Here is a 14,662-nt window from a genome sequence, read left to right on the forward strand (position 1 = left end):
GGGAAAAACTACAGCCACTTTCTCTCAAGCAATGAAGAAGAGACCTACCAGACTTGAAACATTGATTCTGTTTCTTTCTACACGGATGCTGCCAAACCTGCTAAATACCTCCAGCATTGTTTGTTTCATAGTTCCAGCATTCACAGTAGTTTGCACTTGTTTCCACTGATTCTTCTTTTCCAAGAATTTTGTAATCTTTCAGCTCTGCAGCTGTGTTTCTCATTTCAACGTTGGACACCCACAATTTCTGATATTCTGTTTCAAGTCTACAACGCTGCAGTGTGTTCAATATGAGGATCCAATTGCAGTGGCACTTAAAATGCTTGCCAATGTGTTGTGTGCCTCATGGTAGAGATCTGCTCTGTCAGACTAGAACAGACATTTGTGCCTGCTTCCACGTGACCAGAGAAATTCTTGGAAAGGCCCGAACAGAGCAAATCTGCCCATTACAAATTTAAACTGTGGCAATTACAATACAGTTGGGTGGACTGGGACTTCAGAAAGCTTGATATGCACTGGCTGCAAATGTCTTAACATTTGTAGTGTATTGACCTTAGGTGACATGCCCATTACTTCAGATTGCTGGTATAATTTAGTGTTTTCACCACTGCATCAAGGAACTATTAAGCAATTTTTTTGTGCTATTCTAATTTTAATTTGTTTGGAAGTGTGAAATTAATTTTAAGTTATATTCCATCCTCTACTTCGAGTTGGATGTTTTTCTTATTCAATATTCAGAGAATATACTCTATTTTCAGTGTGGGTCAGAAATTTGGCTGTTATCTATGAATCAGCTGATGTGAGGCACAGGTCCAAAGTGATTCTCTTTCACTCCTTCCCTGAATTCTGTGTTTCCTTTCAATCTTTGTTCCATTGAACGTTAAACAATTGTCCCCTAAAGTTGGTGAAAACACTTGGTGTAGTGTGTTTTCCTTGTCCTTTTTGGTAAAGATTGCTGTCCCTCCTAAATGTGAGAATTAGCTATGGGTAAAACAAACACTGCGGACAATTTGCCCAGGAATGTGTTACAACTGGTGAGTGCAACTGGTATCATGTGGGACTGTAGTTGATCTTTTTTAAAATGACCATCAAGCAAATAAAATTCCAGCTTGTAGTGGAGATCAAATAAAGTTCTTGACACTGTTGAATTTTAAATTCAAGCAGTTTAATAAGCGTGAGTGGGAGAGTTGAGCCTGTAGTTAGCCGTTGCTGAACTCTCTGCGCTCACTCTCTCTGAACAGTGAGGGATACAAGGTTTGTTTATACAGTATTTACTCAGACCATTCGGCTTGTTTGGCACAGTTACTCAGCTGACCATGTTTGGATACGCAGGGTTCATGCAGACCACGGATATACCTGAAACTTGTTTCATCAGTTTTACGCTCAAGTAAGTGTTTAACCTCATTTTATTGTGATTAATTAGTTTTGTTCAGTTGTTATTTCGAGGTATTGTCTTCATGTCATTGCACAAGGCAGGGTGCACATCCACCCTTCAGCCACTGTGTGACAGATCATAGTAACCTTTTGCATATTTAACAAAAAGCTTCCTTATTTCAACTCTAGTTCTTTTGCCAATCATCAAATCAATCATCAAATATGTGTATTCTTGTCATTGACAGTTTTGCCAATGGGGACAGTTGTTTCTTGTATCAAAATTGTTCATGATATTGAACACTTCTATCAAGTTTCCTTTTTACTACTTGAAGGAGAATAGCCCCCGACATTCTCCAGTTATTTAAATTAACATTAATTTTGTCTCCTGATTCTCTTCACACTTTGAGGCATTGGTATCTGCTAAAAATATAGTGCCTGAAATTATTCTTTAATATTTTGTCATGCGTTTGAGTACTGCGAGCAATTTGTTGCCGACAGTTAATTGCTTTTACAAAAGTGACATCGAACCAATATTTTATTAAGATTTAACTTAGCTTTGCACTAGTTACAACAATTCATAGGTTAAGTACTGAATGGACTTTTGGGCTTGTCTTGCTATTTGTAAAGGCTGCGTGTTTATAGCTTAGGTTGCTGCATTCCTGCTAGTCTTAAACAATTTTGCTGTTTCTATTGTGTCTCTTCATTGTTCATAACAAAATGTATCACTTTATGATTTTTTTCATTAAATTTCATTTGCATTGTTACTGGCCATTTCACTGCTCTGGCTGTTACGATTCCCCTCTGAAATCTATGTATTTTGCAGTTTTTATATCACGGTTGAACTTCTGTTATTAAATGCTCTACCTTTGGACTCATGTTCGTTAATCTATGTCTTGGCTTCCTAAATTCTGCTTGCAGGAACTCATCCTTTTGTTCCACCTACTATATTGGTACCCGCATATACTATGATTTCTGTTTTCCCCTCTCCCTTCTGAATGCTGTATAGCAATTCAATGATTCTCCTGATCCTGTTACCAGGGAGGCAACATACTATTTTGCACCTACAAAAATGCCTCTCTATTCCCCTTACCACTCATGTTCCTTTCCTTCCCTCTTGTGCAGTAGACCACCTATTGTGTCATGAAGTTGGCTTCCACTGTTTTCTCCTGCACAGTCATTGAAAATGGTTAGAATGAAGGATGACCACACGGTACTCTTGCATTACCTCTGTTGCTCTATTTTGCCTGATGGTCACCCATGCCATTTCTGTCTGTTCAGTCTTCACCTGCAGCATGACCTTGGTAAACATGCAGTCCATGACATCTATAGAGCATCTGTAGAGAAAACAGATTGAACATTTTGAGACCAGTGACCATTTGTCTCCACAAATTACTAACTCAATATGAGCACTTCTGTTGAAACAAATTTGTCGTAAAATACCTTGGTTTACACCATTTATATGAAATCATTTTGGTGAGGCCATTTGAAGTTGCTGACATATGCCATTAAGTACTGTACAGATGTCTTTTAAATTCAGGTCCTGAGATAAAGTCTGGACATCCAAAAGGACAACATTTGACTTGTGGAGACCAATCCTTGCAATTAATAAATTTTTCCAAGACTCTTTTTTTTTTTTATTAACATTTTGTATCTATTTTGGCAGTTTTTTGTCTCAGCTGTGCCAACCACATTTATATTTGTCAAAGGCACATTTTTCAGGATGTGTGACTGTTTTGACATTGAGAAGTACAAATTGGATTGATTTACGTTTAGAAAATAACATTTTTTGGATCTAGTATACAAATCTTTTAAAATGAAGTCGAACATAAAAGTATTCAGAGAGGAACTTGCTTTACTAATCCGTACACAAACAAAATTAAGGAAGATCTTAAGGAATTTAGGGCAGACAGACAAGAAGGAGGTTGATTATAATGTGCTAAATCCAGAGGGAATAAAAAACAGTTCATGTTCAGTAATTGATTTAGTTGAGGGTGGCAGCGTAGATTAGATTAGATTACTTACAGTGTGGAAACAGGCCCTTCGGCCCAACAAGTCCACACTGACCCGCCGAAGCGCAACCCACCCATTCCCCTACATTTACCCCTTTACCTAACACTATGGGCAATTTAGCATGGCCAATTCACCTGACCTGCGCATCTTTGGACTGTGGGAGGAAACCGGAGCACCCGGAGGAAACCCACGCAGACACGGGGAGAATGTGCAAACCCCACACAGTCAGTCGCCTGAGTCGGGAATTGAACCCAGCCCTCTGGCGCTGTGAGGCAGCAGTGCTAACCACTGTGCCACCGTGCCGCCCAGCATAGTTTTTTCTTCTTGCAGGTGGAAATGTAGGAACCTTTCCAGTCAATAACTTGGAGACAGAAATTGAGAGTCTTTTACGGGCTGCCACATCAGCTTAGAATCCTCTAGTTAGAATTCCAGAATTGTATGTTTAAACAATTCAGTCAACTCTGTCGCCATGCATTAAGAATGTTGACGTCTAGTACTGTAAAGCTAATTGAAAGGTCATTATGCTGCGAGTGGAGTCTTGTACAATTTCCAATGCGATTTGATCAGACAGCTGCAAACGTTAATATCCATTTCAGCATATGTATCTTAACATTCCTCTTTGTTCAGACCTGACTGGAAGACAGCGCCTGTATTTCACTTCTTTGCGTCAGCCTTAGGTAGAATGTGTAAAGAACACAACGAGTTCAGAAGCAGCTGGAAATTTGATCACATGACCCTAACCATATTGCAGGCTTGCCCCAATCTTATGTTGTCCATTTTTAAAACTATACAAGATTTAGAAGAGAATTTCTTTTGGCATTTCTCTTTTGTATTTTTAAGCCATGACAACTTTAAAACTTCGTATGGGGATATGAACTTCACTAGCTGGGCCAGGGGCCAGTGCCCATTGCCCACTCCTAGTTAATCTTGTGAAGGTGGTGGTGAGCTACCTACTTGTGCCAAATGGACTGCAGTGGTTCAAGTACATCTACAGCACTGTTAAGGAGAAAGTTCCAGGATTTTGATCCAGCAACAGTGAAGGAAAGATGATATAATTCCAAGTCAGGATGGTGAGTGGCTTAGAGAGAAACTTGCAGCTGGTGGTGTTCCCATGTATCTACTGCCCTTGTTCTTCGAGATGGTAGCGGCCTTGGGTTAGAAAGGGTCTGTTCAAGAAACCTTGGGTGAATTGCTGCAGTGCATTGTATGTATTGCTACTGTTGTATGCGAGTGGTGGAGCGTGTACAAGTTTGTGGATGTGGTGCCAATCAATTTTGTACTAGATGGTATCAAGCTTGTGTGTTATTGAAGCTGCAGTCTTCCAACTAAGCATGGTGAATTCCAATGCACTTCTGACTTGTGTTGTGTAGTGGTAAACAAACTTTGGGGAGTCATGAAATGAGTTAGTTGCTGTAGGACTTTACTCACTGACCTATGCTTGAAGCCAGTGTTTATCTGGTGAGTACATTTCACTTTCTGGTCAATGGTAACCTGCAAGATGTTGATATCATGGGATTCAGTGATGGTAAAGTCAGAAATGTGAAGTCAATGTTCAGTTTCTCTCTTGTTGAAGATCATGTCTGCCATGGCATGAATATAATTTGGCACTTGTCAGCCAAACATGGACGTTGTTTGGGTGTGGCTGGGTCACAGACTGTTTCAGTATCTGAGGAGTTATGAATGGTTTTGCACATTGTGTGATCATCAGTGAACATCCCATTTCTATGATTGTGATGGAAGGCAGATCGTTGATGGATCAACTGAAGATAGTTGGGCCTCTGAAGCTATCCTGAGGAACTAGGCTCGTGTGGCACAGTGGTAGTTTCCCTACATCCGATTTAGAAGATCCAGGTTGCAGTTCCACATACTCCAAAAGTGTGTAATACATTTCTGAACAAATTGATTACAGAATATCTAGCCTGAGGAACTCCTGCAGTGCTGTCCTGGAGCTGAAATGCCAGACATTTGATAACCACAGCCATTTTTCTCTGTGCTGGATGCAGTTTGAACCTGCAGAGAGTGTTCATCCTGGTTTCCACTTACTCTAATTTTCCTTGATCACTTTGTTGCCCAGTGGTGAAATACGTCTTTGAGGTCACTCACTTCATCTTTGGAGTTCAGCCACCTTTTCCACGTCTAAACCAAGGTTATAATGAGTTCAGGAGCTGCGTAGTATGGGTGGAACCCAAATGGAGCATCATTAAACAGATTATTGCTGACTTAATTTTAATACTGCCCACATCCCATGAAAGATTTTTTTTGAGGGCTAGTGCCTATTGCAGTAAGGTGGTGATGAGCTGCTGCCATGAACATCTTTGCTGTAGCGAGCCCCACAATCCTGTTAAAGGAGTGAGTTCAAGGATTTTGACCCAGCAACAGTGAAGGAATGATGATATAATTCGAAGTCACAAAGGTGATTGGGTTGGGAGCAAGCTTGTAGATTGTAGTGTTCCCATCTATCTGCCACCCTCCTCCTCCTCGATTGTGGTAATAGACTGGATAGGTTCTGTTAAAGGAGCCTTGGTGAATTTGTGTATTATATCTTGTAGATGGTGCACTCTGCTATTGAATGTCAATGATGGGGGGAGTGAATGTCTATGGGTGGGCTGCTTTGTCCTGAATGGTGCCAGGCTTCTTGACTTTTGGAGCTGTACTCATCTTGGCAAGTGGAGAACATTCCATCAGATTTCTAACTTGTGCCTTGTAGATGGTGGACAGGCTTTGGGGAGCAAGAAGGTGAGTTACTTGCTGCAAGATTCTAAGTCACTGACCTGCCCTTGAAGCCATAGTATTTATAATGGCTAGTCCTGTCTTCTTTGTAGTCACTAGTACCCTCAGGATGTTGATAATATTGAATCCAGTCATTGTCAAAGGTATGATGATTAGATTCTCTCTTGTTGGAGATTTGTGTCACAAATGTTACTTGTTCTTGTCAGCCAACACTGGTAATTGTCCAGGAATTGCTTCGTTTGGCATAGACTGTTTCTGAATCTGAGGAGTCATGAATGTACTGAACATGGTGCAATCATCAGCAAGCATCCTCACTTCTGACCTTATGATTGAGGGAAGATTATTGATGGTGCAGCTGAAGATGGTTGGACTTGTCCTGAGAATTCCTACACAGTTGTTCTGGAGCTGAGAACACTGACCTCCAGCAATCTCTCTTTATCCTTTGGCAAGTTTGACTCAGAGCATCAAAGATTTTTTTCTACCCTGATTCTCATTGATCCTAGGTTTGCTAGGGCTCCTTAATGCTACACACTGCTAAATGCAGCCTTGATGTCAAGGACTCTCTCTCTCTCTCTCATACCTCACCTTTGGAATTCAACTCTTTTTGTTCGTGTTTGAACTGAAGCTGCAATCAGGTTCAAAGTTTCCACTTTCATTGCAGATTCTAAAATTGTTTACTGGAAAAGCTTTATTGTGGTACCCTCCTGGTGCAGTTCCCAAAATGCAACTCATTTAATACTTTCACCAGAGTCCCTAATTTTAGGTCATTTGTGAATTTAACTTTTAGATTGGGACTATAGATAGTTTCTTCAGAGTTGTTATGCACATGAACTTCAATGTACTCAGCTTTAAGTAACTTCTTCTAGGTTTTATTCACTATATATCCTTCCCTTCTCAGGAACACTTTTCTGCACCGCCACCCTATTCTAAGGGCTTACAGAGAGCATGAAAGCTGTCCAATAAAATTTTAGGTCACTCAAGTCTTTGTACTGTTCAGAAAGAAATTGCTTTTTTGCTAACAGAAAAATCCAATGAGAGGAAACTATAAATTTGAGCATTATAAATGTGGGGGAATAAGATGCTGTCATCCAGAGTCTATATCCTCAACTTGTGTAGGTAATTGCGAGAGATGCTGGTTGTAAAAGAAAAACTGGAAGTTCAAGAATATGAAGGAACCTGTTTGCCATTATGCAGGATCAGAAATAAACATTCATGAACTCTTAATTGGATCTGGGCTGCTGTTTATTTTTCCATCAGTTAGTTCTTTCCTCTTCCCTTCTAGTCTTTAAATAGCAACTTGATTTTCTTCACTTGCACCAGATAATCCTGAAACTAGATACAATTCTGATTGCCATGGTAACTGCTAGCGAGAAGTATTTGCTGCATTTATTGCATTTATTTGATATATATGGGTTTCTTTCATAGATCCAGAATAGAGTATGGCTGAGTGTGTGTATAATATATATTATATATGAACCTGCACAAATGAAAATAATTATTCCAGTAATTTATGAAACTTTGATATTAAAGACAAAAGGTTTGTTTTAAGATTTTCAAAATTATTGGATAGATTCTGGTAGGAAAAGCTGTTAACCATCCTCCTTCATTCTTCCATGAAAAAGCTGTGGGCATCTCATCTGCAACTGCCAAATCATTTCATTCAGCCGTTTTTAAAATTATGCTTCTGCAGGACTATCCAGAAATCTATTACATGTTAATTAGTCTTTTGAGAATCTCGTTGACAATTGTAAATTTCTTAATGAAGCTTTGCATTTAATATGCTTTAGCTTTTGATTGTATTCCAGATTTACCAGCTGGGAATACTAAGGTGAGTCACCTTCTGACTCCCCAGATTCTCTAGAATCACCATTTGCAAGGCACAAGTCAGGAGTGTGGTGGAGTACTTCCCAATTGCCTGGATGGGTGTAGCTCCAAAAACAATCAAGAAGCTTCCGTCATCACCCAGGACAGAGCAGTCCACTTGACTGGCATGACATCCAAAGACATCCACTCCCTCCATCACTAACGCACAACAGCAGTGTGTACTATCTGCAAGATGCACTGCAGAAATTCACTAAAGATCCTCAGACAGCACCTTCCAAACCTCCAACAGCTTCCATCTAGAAGGCAAGGGCAGCATATATATGGGAACATCACTGTCAATTTCCCTCTGAGCCACTCACCATCCTGACTTGGAAGTATATGGCCATTCTTTCATGGTTGTTGGATCAAAATCTTGGCATTATGGGTCAACCCACTGCAGGTAGACTGCAGCAGTTCAAGAAGGCAGCTCACCACCACCCTCTCAAAGGCAGCTAGGGATGGGCAATAAATGATGCCCTGACAGCAACATGTTCATCCCACAAATGAATGAAAAAAATTCTGAGTATTTATTAGTTGTTGAATTTCTGAGATACATCCTAACTCCTCATTGTTCAAATCTGTTTTACCAGATTTTCCTCATCTCAGTTTTCCAACACAATGGTCAATCTTGTGGTGCTTGCTGACACTGTTTAGAGCTTAAATATCTTTTTCTGCCAATTTCATCATTATTGCAATCACCAAGTCTGCTTTTCAATTGAAGCATTGTCTTTAAATTATTTATTATTTTTTCTACTGTCTTCCTAACCTGATAAACTGTTATAATGAAATGTCTCTTGTTTCATCTTCCTGTGAATCAAATGGTGTATTGTAAAATGACATAACTAAAGTCTTTGATTAAACGCCTCTAGCTTTAGGTGAAATTCTCCATGTAAGATGATCTGTCTGTCTGATCTCATTTCCTGCCTGCTTCCCACATCCCTTTGTTTCCTGAGAGAAATCTTATTTTAGTGTACTCAACTATAGAGCATTTGCAACCAGAGGAGTATAAAGTTCCAAGGTTCAACAATCCTTTGAAATAATTTCTCTCCCTTTCAGACTGATAGTTGGCCCTTTATGCTGAGATTGTGCACTGAGAATGTCTTAGATTCTCCAACCCGTGGAAATAAACTTTCCGTGCCTAACGTTTCAAGTCACTTCCAAGTCTAGCACATTTCAATGACAATATCTAGTTCTTCTGACTTCGGAGAATACACGATAGATTGTGGGGTTGTTGTAATGTCACTTGGCAACTAATCCAGAGGACCGAGCTGTTGCTTTTGGGATCAAATCTTAGTACTACAATTGGTGAAATTTAAATTCACTTAATGTTTCTGGTATTGGAAACTAAATTGTAGTGTAAATATACTGGAGAGGGTGCAGAGGAAAAGTATGAGGCTATTGACTGGGTTGGAGAGTTTGTTATGAAGAGATTGGTGTTGCTCTCCTTGGAGCAGAGGAGACTGGTAAAGGGAAGGAAGTTTTGAGGAGATGTTAGAATTTTTTTTCACAAAGGGTAGTGGGAATCTGGAATTCAGTGCCTGTGAGGATGGTAGAAGAAGAAACCCTCAACATTTAAATATTTAGATACACACTTGCAATTCCACTGTATACAAGGTGACGCAGCAAGTGCTGTTAAATAGGATTAAAGTAGTTAGATGGTCGTTTTTGACTGGTGCAAACTCAATGTGCTAAAGGGACTTTATCTATGCAATAGACCTGTATGATTTTATGACTCTATAAGTGACCATGAAATAAACTATACTCATTGACCTATATTGGCATCACATCTGTTTTAAATAGAATTGGATAGGATAGAACACACAGCAATGTCTATTTGACCCAAGGAGTGGTGCTTTTGCTTCATAAGACAGAAGCAGAAATAGGCTATTCAGCCTATCTGGTCTTATCTGTTATTCCTTGTGATCATGACTGATCTGATAATTCTCAACTCCATTTTCCTGCCCAATTCCCATAATGATTAATGTCGTTTTGTGATTCTACAATTGGACAATATTTGCAAGATATTTCTGAACTTGCGTGGAATTGTGCTAACAACAATTTAGGATTACCAGTCAAACTCACAGTGTGGAACACTTGGGTATACTGGAAGGTATGCTTATTAATATACAGGGTTTTTTCCTTGTAGATAGAATATGTACATATACTACATCTGTTTCAACTCAACAAAATAGGTGACAGCTATTTGCTGGTTCATTTCTCAGGGGACTGTCCTAATCAATCAGATTCAACCTGCTTGGTTTAAAATGGAACAAAACTGTTTACTGTAAATTAGCATTGGGTGGATCCTGCATGATAACCCCTCGACCAGAATCCACTTGCCAACTAATGAGCCCTGCCCTCTCCTCCAGTTTCAATGTTGGTTTTCCCCTTGAATTTGTATTACTGCAAAATATCCTGATGACTAAGATCAAAATCTTCTGTGAATTGTATTTTTATCAATAGTGCTTTAAGTTTTTGATGAGTTAACCGAATTGATATTAGTATAGTAGTTTGTGGTGCATCTGGAATACAAAAGACGTTTGAAGTGGCATAATCAAGTTTGTTGGCAAATGTGCAATAAAAGGGACAATAACAGAATGGCTATGATATTTACTGAAGTACAGGAATCAAAGATAAGTGGTGGTTAGTTGATTTTTATACTGAAGGAAAGAATACAGTCAGGTTTTCAGGTGTGGAGTTTAGGCAACTGCTATGCTTGACATATGTGACTGATCTATACTTGGGTATGTAGAGCACATTATTATACTTTGCAAATGACATACGTGATTGTATTGTGATCTTTGAGGATGACAATAAACTGCAAGACAAAATAGACTGGTGAAATGTGCAGACACTAAGTAGTTAAAATGTGAGGCAGAGAAATATGAAGTAATTCATTTTAGTATGAAGATATTATGTCCATGACCAAATACATGACATTAACATTGGGGATAGTTGCTCTCTCCTCCCCTCACGTTCATTTCATTATCCATATTTGAATCCAGCCTGTAATGAGATCAAGGAGGTGGTTGGTCCCATCAACTTAATGAGTATAAGCTGCAAAATAATTTATTTAACTAATTAGTTTTCTTCAACTAATGACTTCGTGTCGTAAAGACTTAAGCATATTGCTTTTTCTTACATAAGCAAATAGCTATTGAGGAAAAAATAAACAAAATTTAGATTATTGAAATGAACCGATATTGTTAACATTCTAAAACATTTTATTTTTCAGACATTGGAAGCCGTTTTGAACTTCAAGTATTCTGGTGGACCAGGCCATGTTGATGGATATTACAGGAATCTTTCTTTGGGGCTTCATGTAGATGTTGAGCCATCAGTGTTCTTTACCAGGGTCAGCACACTTCCTGCAACAAGGTATACAAAACTAATCAACTTGCTCTTTTGTTGCTTGCTTTTTTTCGTGGTAGTTGTGTGGCTGTTAATAGCACAAGGCTTGCAGTGATTTCATGGAGTACAGACAGTTGTGGGAAAATTGCAGGGTTTGATGAGGTTTCCTGTTACAGCTGAAAGGTTGTTTCTGAGTACCCAGATCTGAGACAAATGGGAACGAGAATCTGGCAATACTGTTCAGTTGTTGATGGGGGAGAGAGTACAGGTTAGCTGAGCAAAGCAATGCAAGTGCAGGTTTGCATGTAAGTTTTTGGATGCAAATGTGTCGTTGGAGTAGGGTAGCCAGTTTACACACAGGTCTTGTTTTGACTTTTACAACTTAGTAGATAATCTATATTATCTTGTTCTCTACCCATTCATATACTTAACCCATGATTCATTGCATTGATCAATTGTTTCTCTTCAATCTTGCCTTAACCACTGGATTGAACGGTGTATTGTTATGATTCACTGGTGTAATGCACCAGAAATGGAACCACACTATTCCCAGAGTTGTCACTAATGTGAAAAGCTTTAGTCAAAGTCCCAACTTTGCATGACTGATGAAATTAGCTTTAAAAAAAACACTATTTTTCTGCAGTTAAAGTAACTGTTTATTATGAACAAATTGTTTTCGGTCAATGTCAATTTAGAAATATGCAGTGCTAACTTAAGTACTACCCCTTCTTAAATTCCCTCCCCTTATAAAGAACCATAAGCAAAAAAGTTAAGAAATAGATATTGAGTATGAAAAAAGGAGGAAAAAGACTAGGAGAAAATAGTTTAGTAAGAAGTCTGGAACCCACAGAATTCAATGTGTTTATTCCCTATGAATTCTTTTAAATTCTTTTCTGTTGACAGTTTTTTTATGCACCATGCTTTCTTTCTTTCACTGAGAATTAGTCTTTTCACTCGGCTCGTGTTTTATTCTTCCTTCTACAGAGGATTTTCAGCGAAAGGCAAATTGTAAGACAGCTAACTGTTACAGGAGACTTTCTGGTACCTCCAAACAGGAGATTGAGAAGAAAAGATCTTGTGATTTCTGTTTGCATGCGAGTTGGCTCTCTGCTGCACCAGACCCCCACACAAGCTGTGGTTGCTTAGTTAGGAGCCAGTCACAATGTTATTGTGAAGCAATTTTTCTTAATTTTAGAGCTCATCACTCCATGCTGTCTGCTTTTGCTTTCACAGTTCCAGGAAAACACCATGAAATACAACTCATGATATGTTCCACTTAAAATGACTTCTTAAAATTCCATCACCTCCACTTGTCATATTCACAACTGCATGGTCTCATCACTCCAAACGTTTTGGGTCTGAGGGTAATTGTTTCTCTGTAACCTTCTGACCTGCTCACTGGGAATATACTGTCAAAACCAATAATGGTAAACTCCATCTTTTGTTTCCTTCTCTTGGCATGTAACTAGTTTATCAAGAAATGTTCGAAGCACATCAACAATGATAAACATGTGCCCAAGAAACATGATCACAGTGCGTATGGCTCAGTTCTGAAGGGGATTAAAAATGCAGACAAAAAAATGTTTGTTTTTAGAAGGTTCTAGAACAAGTGTTGTCATGACCAAAGGACATGACCAGAACATCGAACGTTGCAGCCCTCGATGTTATGCCGACCTGTGAAAATAATCTGATGCCCATCTAACCTACACAGTTCCATTATTATCCATTTGTATGTCCAATGCCCATTTAAATGCCCTTAACATCAGCAAGTCCACTACTGTTGCAGGCAGGCCATTCCACATCCCTACTACTGAGTGAAGAAACTACCCCTAATATCTGTTCTAAATCTATCACCCCTCAATTTAAAGCTAAGTCCCCTCGTGTTGGCCTTCACCATCTGAGGAAAAAGGCTCTCACTGTCCACCTTGGGATGAGAAATCCCAAGGATAAAAGCTGTATTCTCTTCTTTTTTTGATGCCAAGTTCTGTTTCTTTTAAAAATGGTCCGTCTTGCTAGACTGAGAAGCAACCATGTGATCAGTCTCACTGTTTTATAATCGCTTCTCCACTCTCTGCACAGTATTGATATTCCAGCTAAAGCTGACTGAAAGGGCTAGGAGATGAGTCGTCTGCCAACTGTCTTCTCCGACAAAAGAAAACGTTAAGAACCTTGATGTCAAAATAGACATGAATGCTTTTCCAGTTACCCCTTAATCTGAAAGGCAACTCTGGCAAAGGTGAAATTACACTGTCAGCTTAAAGAACTTTAAATTAGCATACTGAGACAAGCCCTCAGCACCTGAAATGCCTGGTTTTGTCACATGATTGAGATTGGCAATGACTTACTACCAAATATGGTTGTCCACCGAGGAAATTGTGTCGCTGGTCTGGATTCTGTGGGCCCTTGCATGGCTGATAAGCCCAATCTTAGAACTGCGTTTCCAACCGCACATTTGGCAGGTGTTTCTGGAATGTAGAATTGGTCCTTAGCCCTGAGGTCGCTGGGATTTCTTTCTCCGGATCCTTTCCCACATTTCCTTTTGCCAATGGATGTTCTTGAAGAATTGAGTCTCTTCACTCAGGAAGATGCATCTCTGTTGCATTCTCTGAAGGCAGCTTTCAGGAAGTCTTCGAAACGCATCCTTTCTCCCATTCAAGTCCCTTCCTTGAACTGGGTAGAGAAGATTTGCTTTGGTTGTTGTAGCTCAAGCATCTAAAGTATGTGGCCAACCCTGTGCGGTTCTTTTTGTATAATTACAGTCTGAATATTGATACCATCAACTTCTTCAAAGTTGCTGATGTTAATGCACACATCTTCCCAGCTGATGCAGAGAATTAATTGCAAACAGCATTGATGGTACTCGTCAAGGGCTTCGATGTAAGAATATTCCAAGTTTTGTAGCTTCATAGAAGAATTGAAAGAGTGACTGCCTTATATACAATGATGTTGCTTTCAGTGCAAATGTCATGATCAATGAAAGCTAGCGTCCTAAAATTATAATAGGATTTGAAATTGGGAGTCAGGTAGGTGGGATTGTTAAACAATGTTGATTTCGATATGAAATGAAGTAGGCTTGGAATAACTTTCAATCAACAATTCTGTTCATAGAAAATGTTGCTCATTCCCCAGTGAATATTAGTAGATCCTTCCAGAAAGTTTGATATATCTTGGGCAAAGATGGACGTTTTGAAGATCTCGCGCTTGCTCTCTCCCTCCCTCTCGCTTTCTCTCGGTCCTCCTGCTCGCTCATTCTCTCTCTGTCTGTGTCTCTCTCTGTCTGTGTCTCTCTCTGTCTGTGTCTCTCTCTGTCTGTGTCTCTCTCTGTCTGTGTCTC

The 14,662-nt window shown here is 39.4% G+C and overlaps 1 protein-coding gene across 1 annotated transcript in view; it reads left to right on the plus strand.

Annotated features, from left to right (window-relative positions):
• Positions 1-14,662, plus strand: part of trappc9 (trafficking protein particle complex subunit 9) — a 598,494-nt gene that overhangs the window by 192,795 nt on the left and 391,037 nt on the right. Inside the window, exons 17-18 of the mRNA XM_043689331.1 lie at positions 7,920-7,942; positions 11,213-11,355. Coding sequence (XP_043545266.1) covers positions 7,920-7,942; positions 11,213-11,355 — 166 coding nt within the window. The remainder of the gene's footprint in view (positions 1-7,919; positions 7,943-11,212; positions 11,356-14,662) is intronic.

This window comes from Chiloscyllium plagiosum, chromosome 4 (genome assembly GCF_004010195.1).
Source record: "Chiloscyllium plagiosum isolate BGI_BamShark_2017 chromosome 4, ASM401019v2, whole genome shotgun sequence".
Classification (NCBI taxonomy): domain Eukaryota; kingdom Metazoa; phylum Chordata; class Chondrichthyes; order Orectolobiformes; family Hemiscylliidae; genus Chiloscyllium; species Chiloscyllium plagiosum.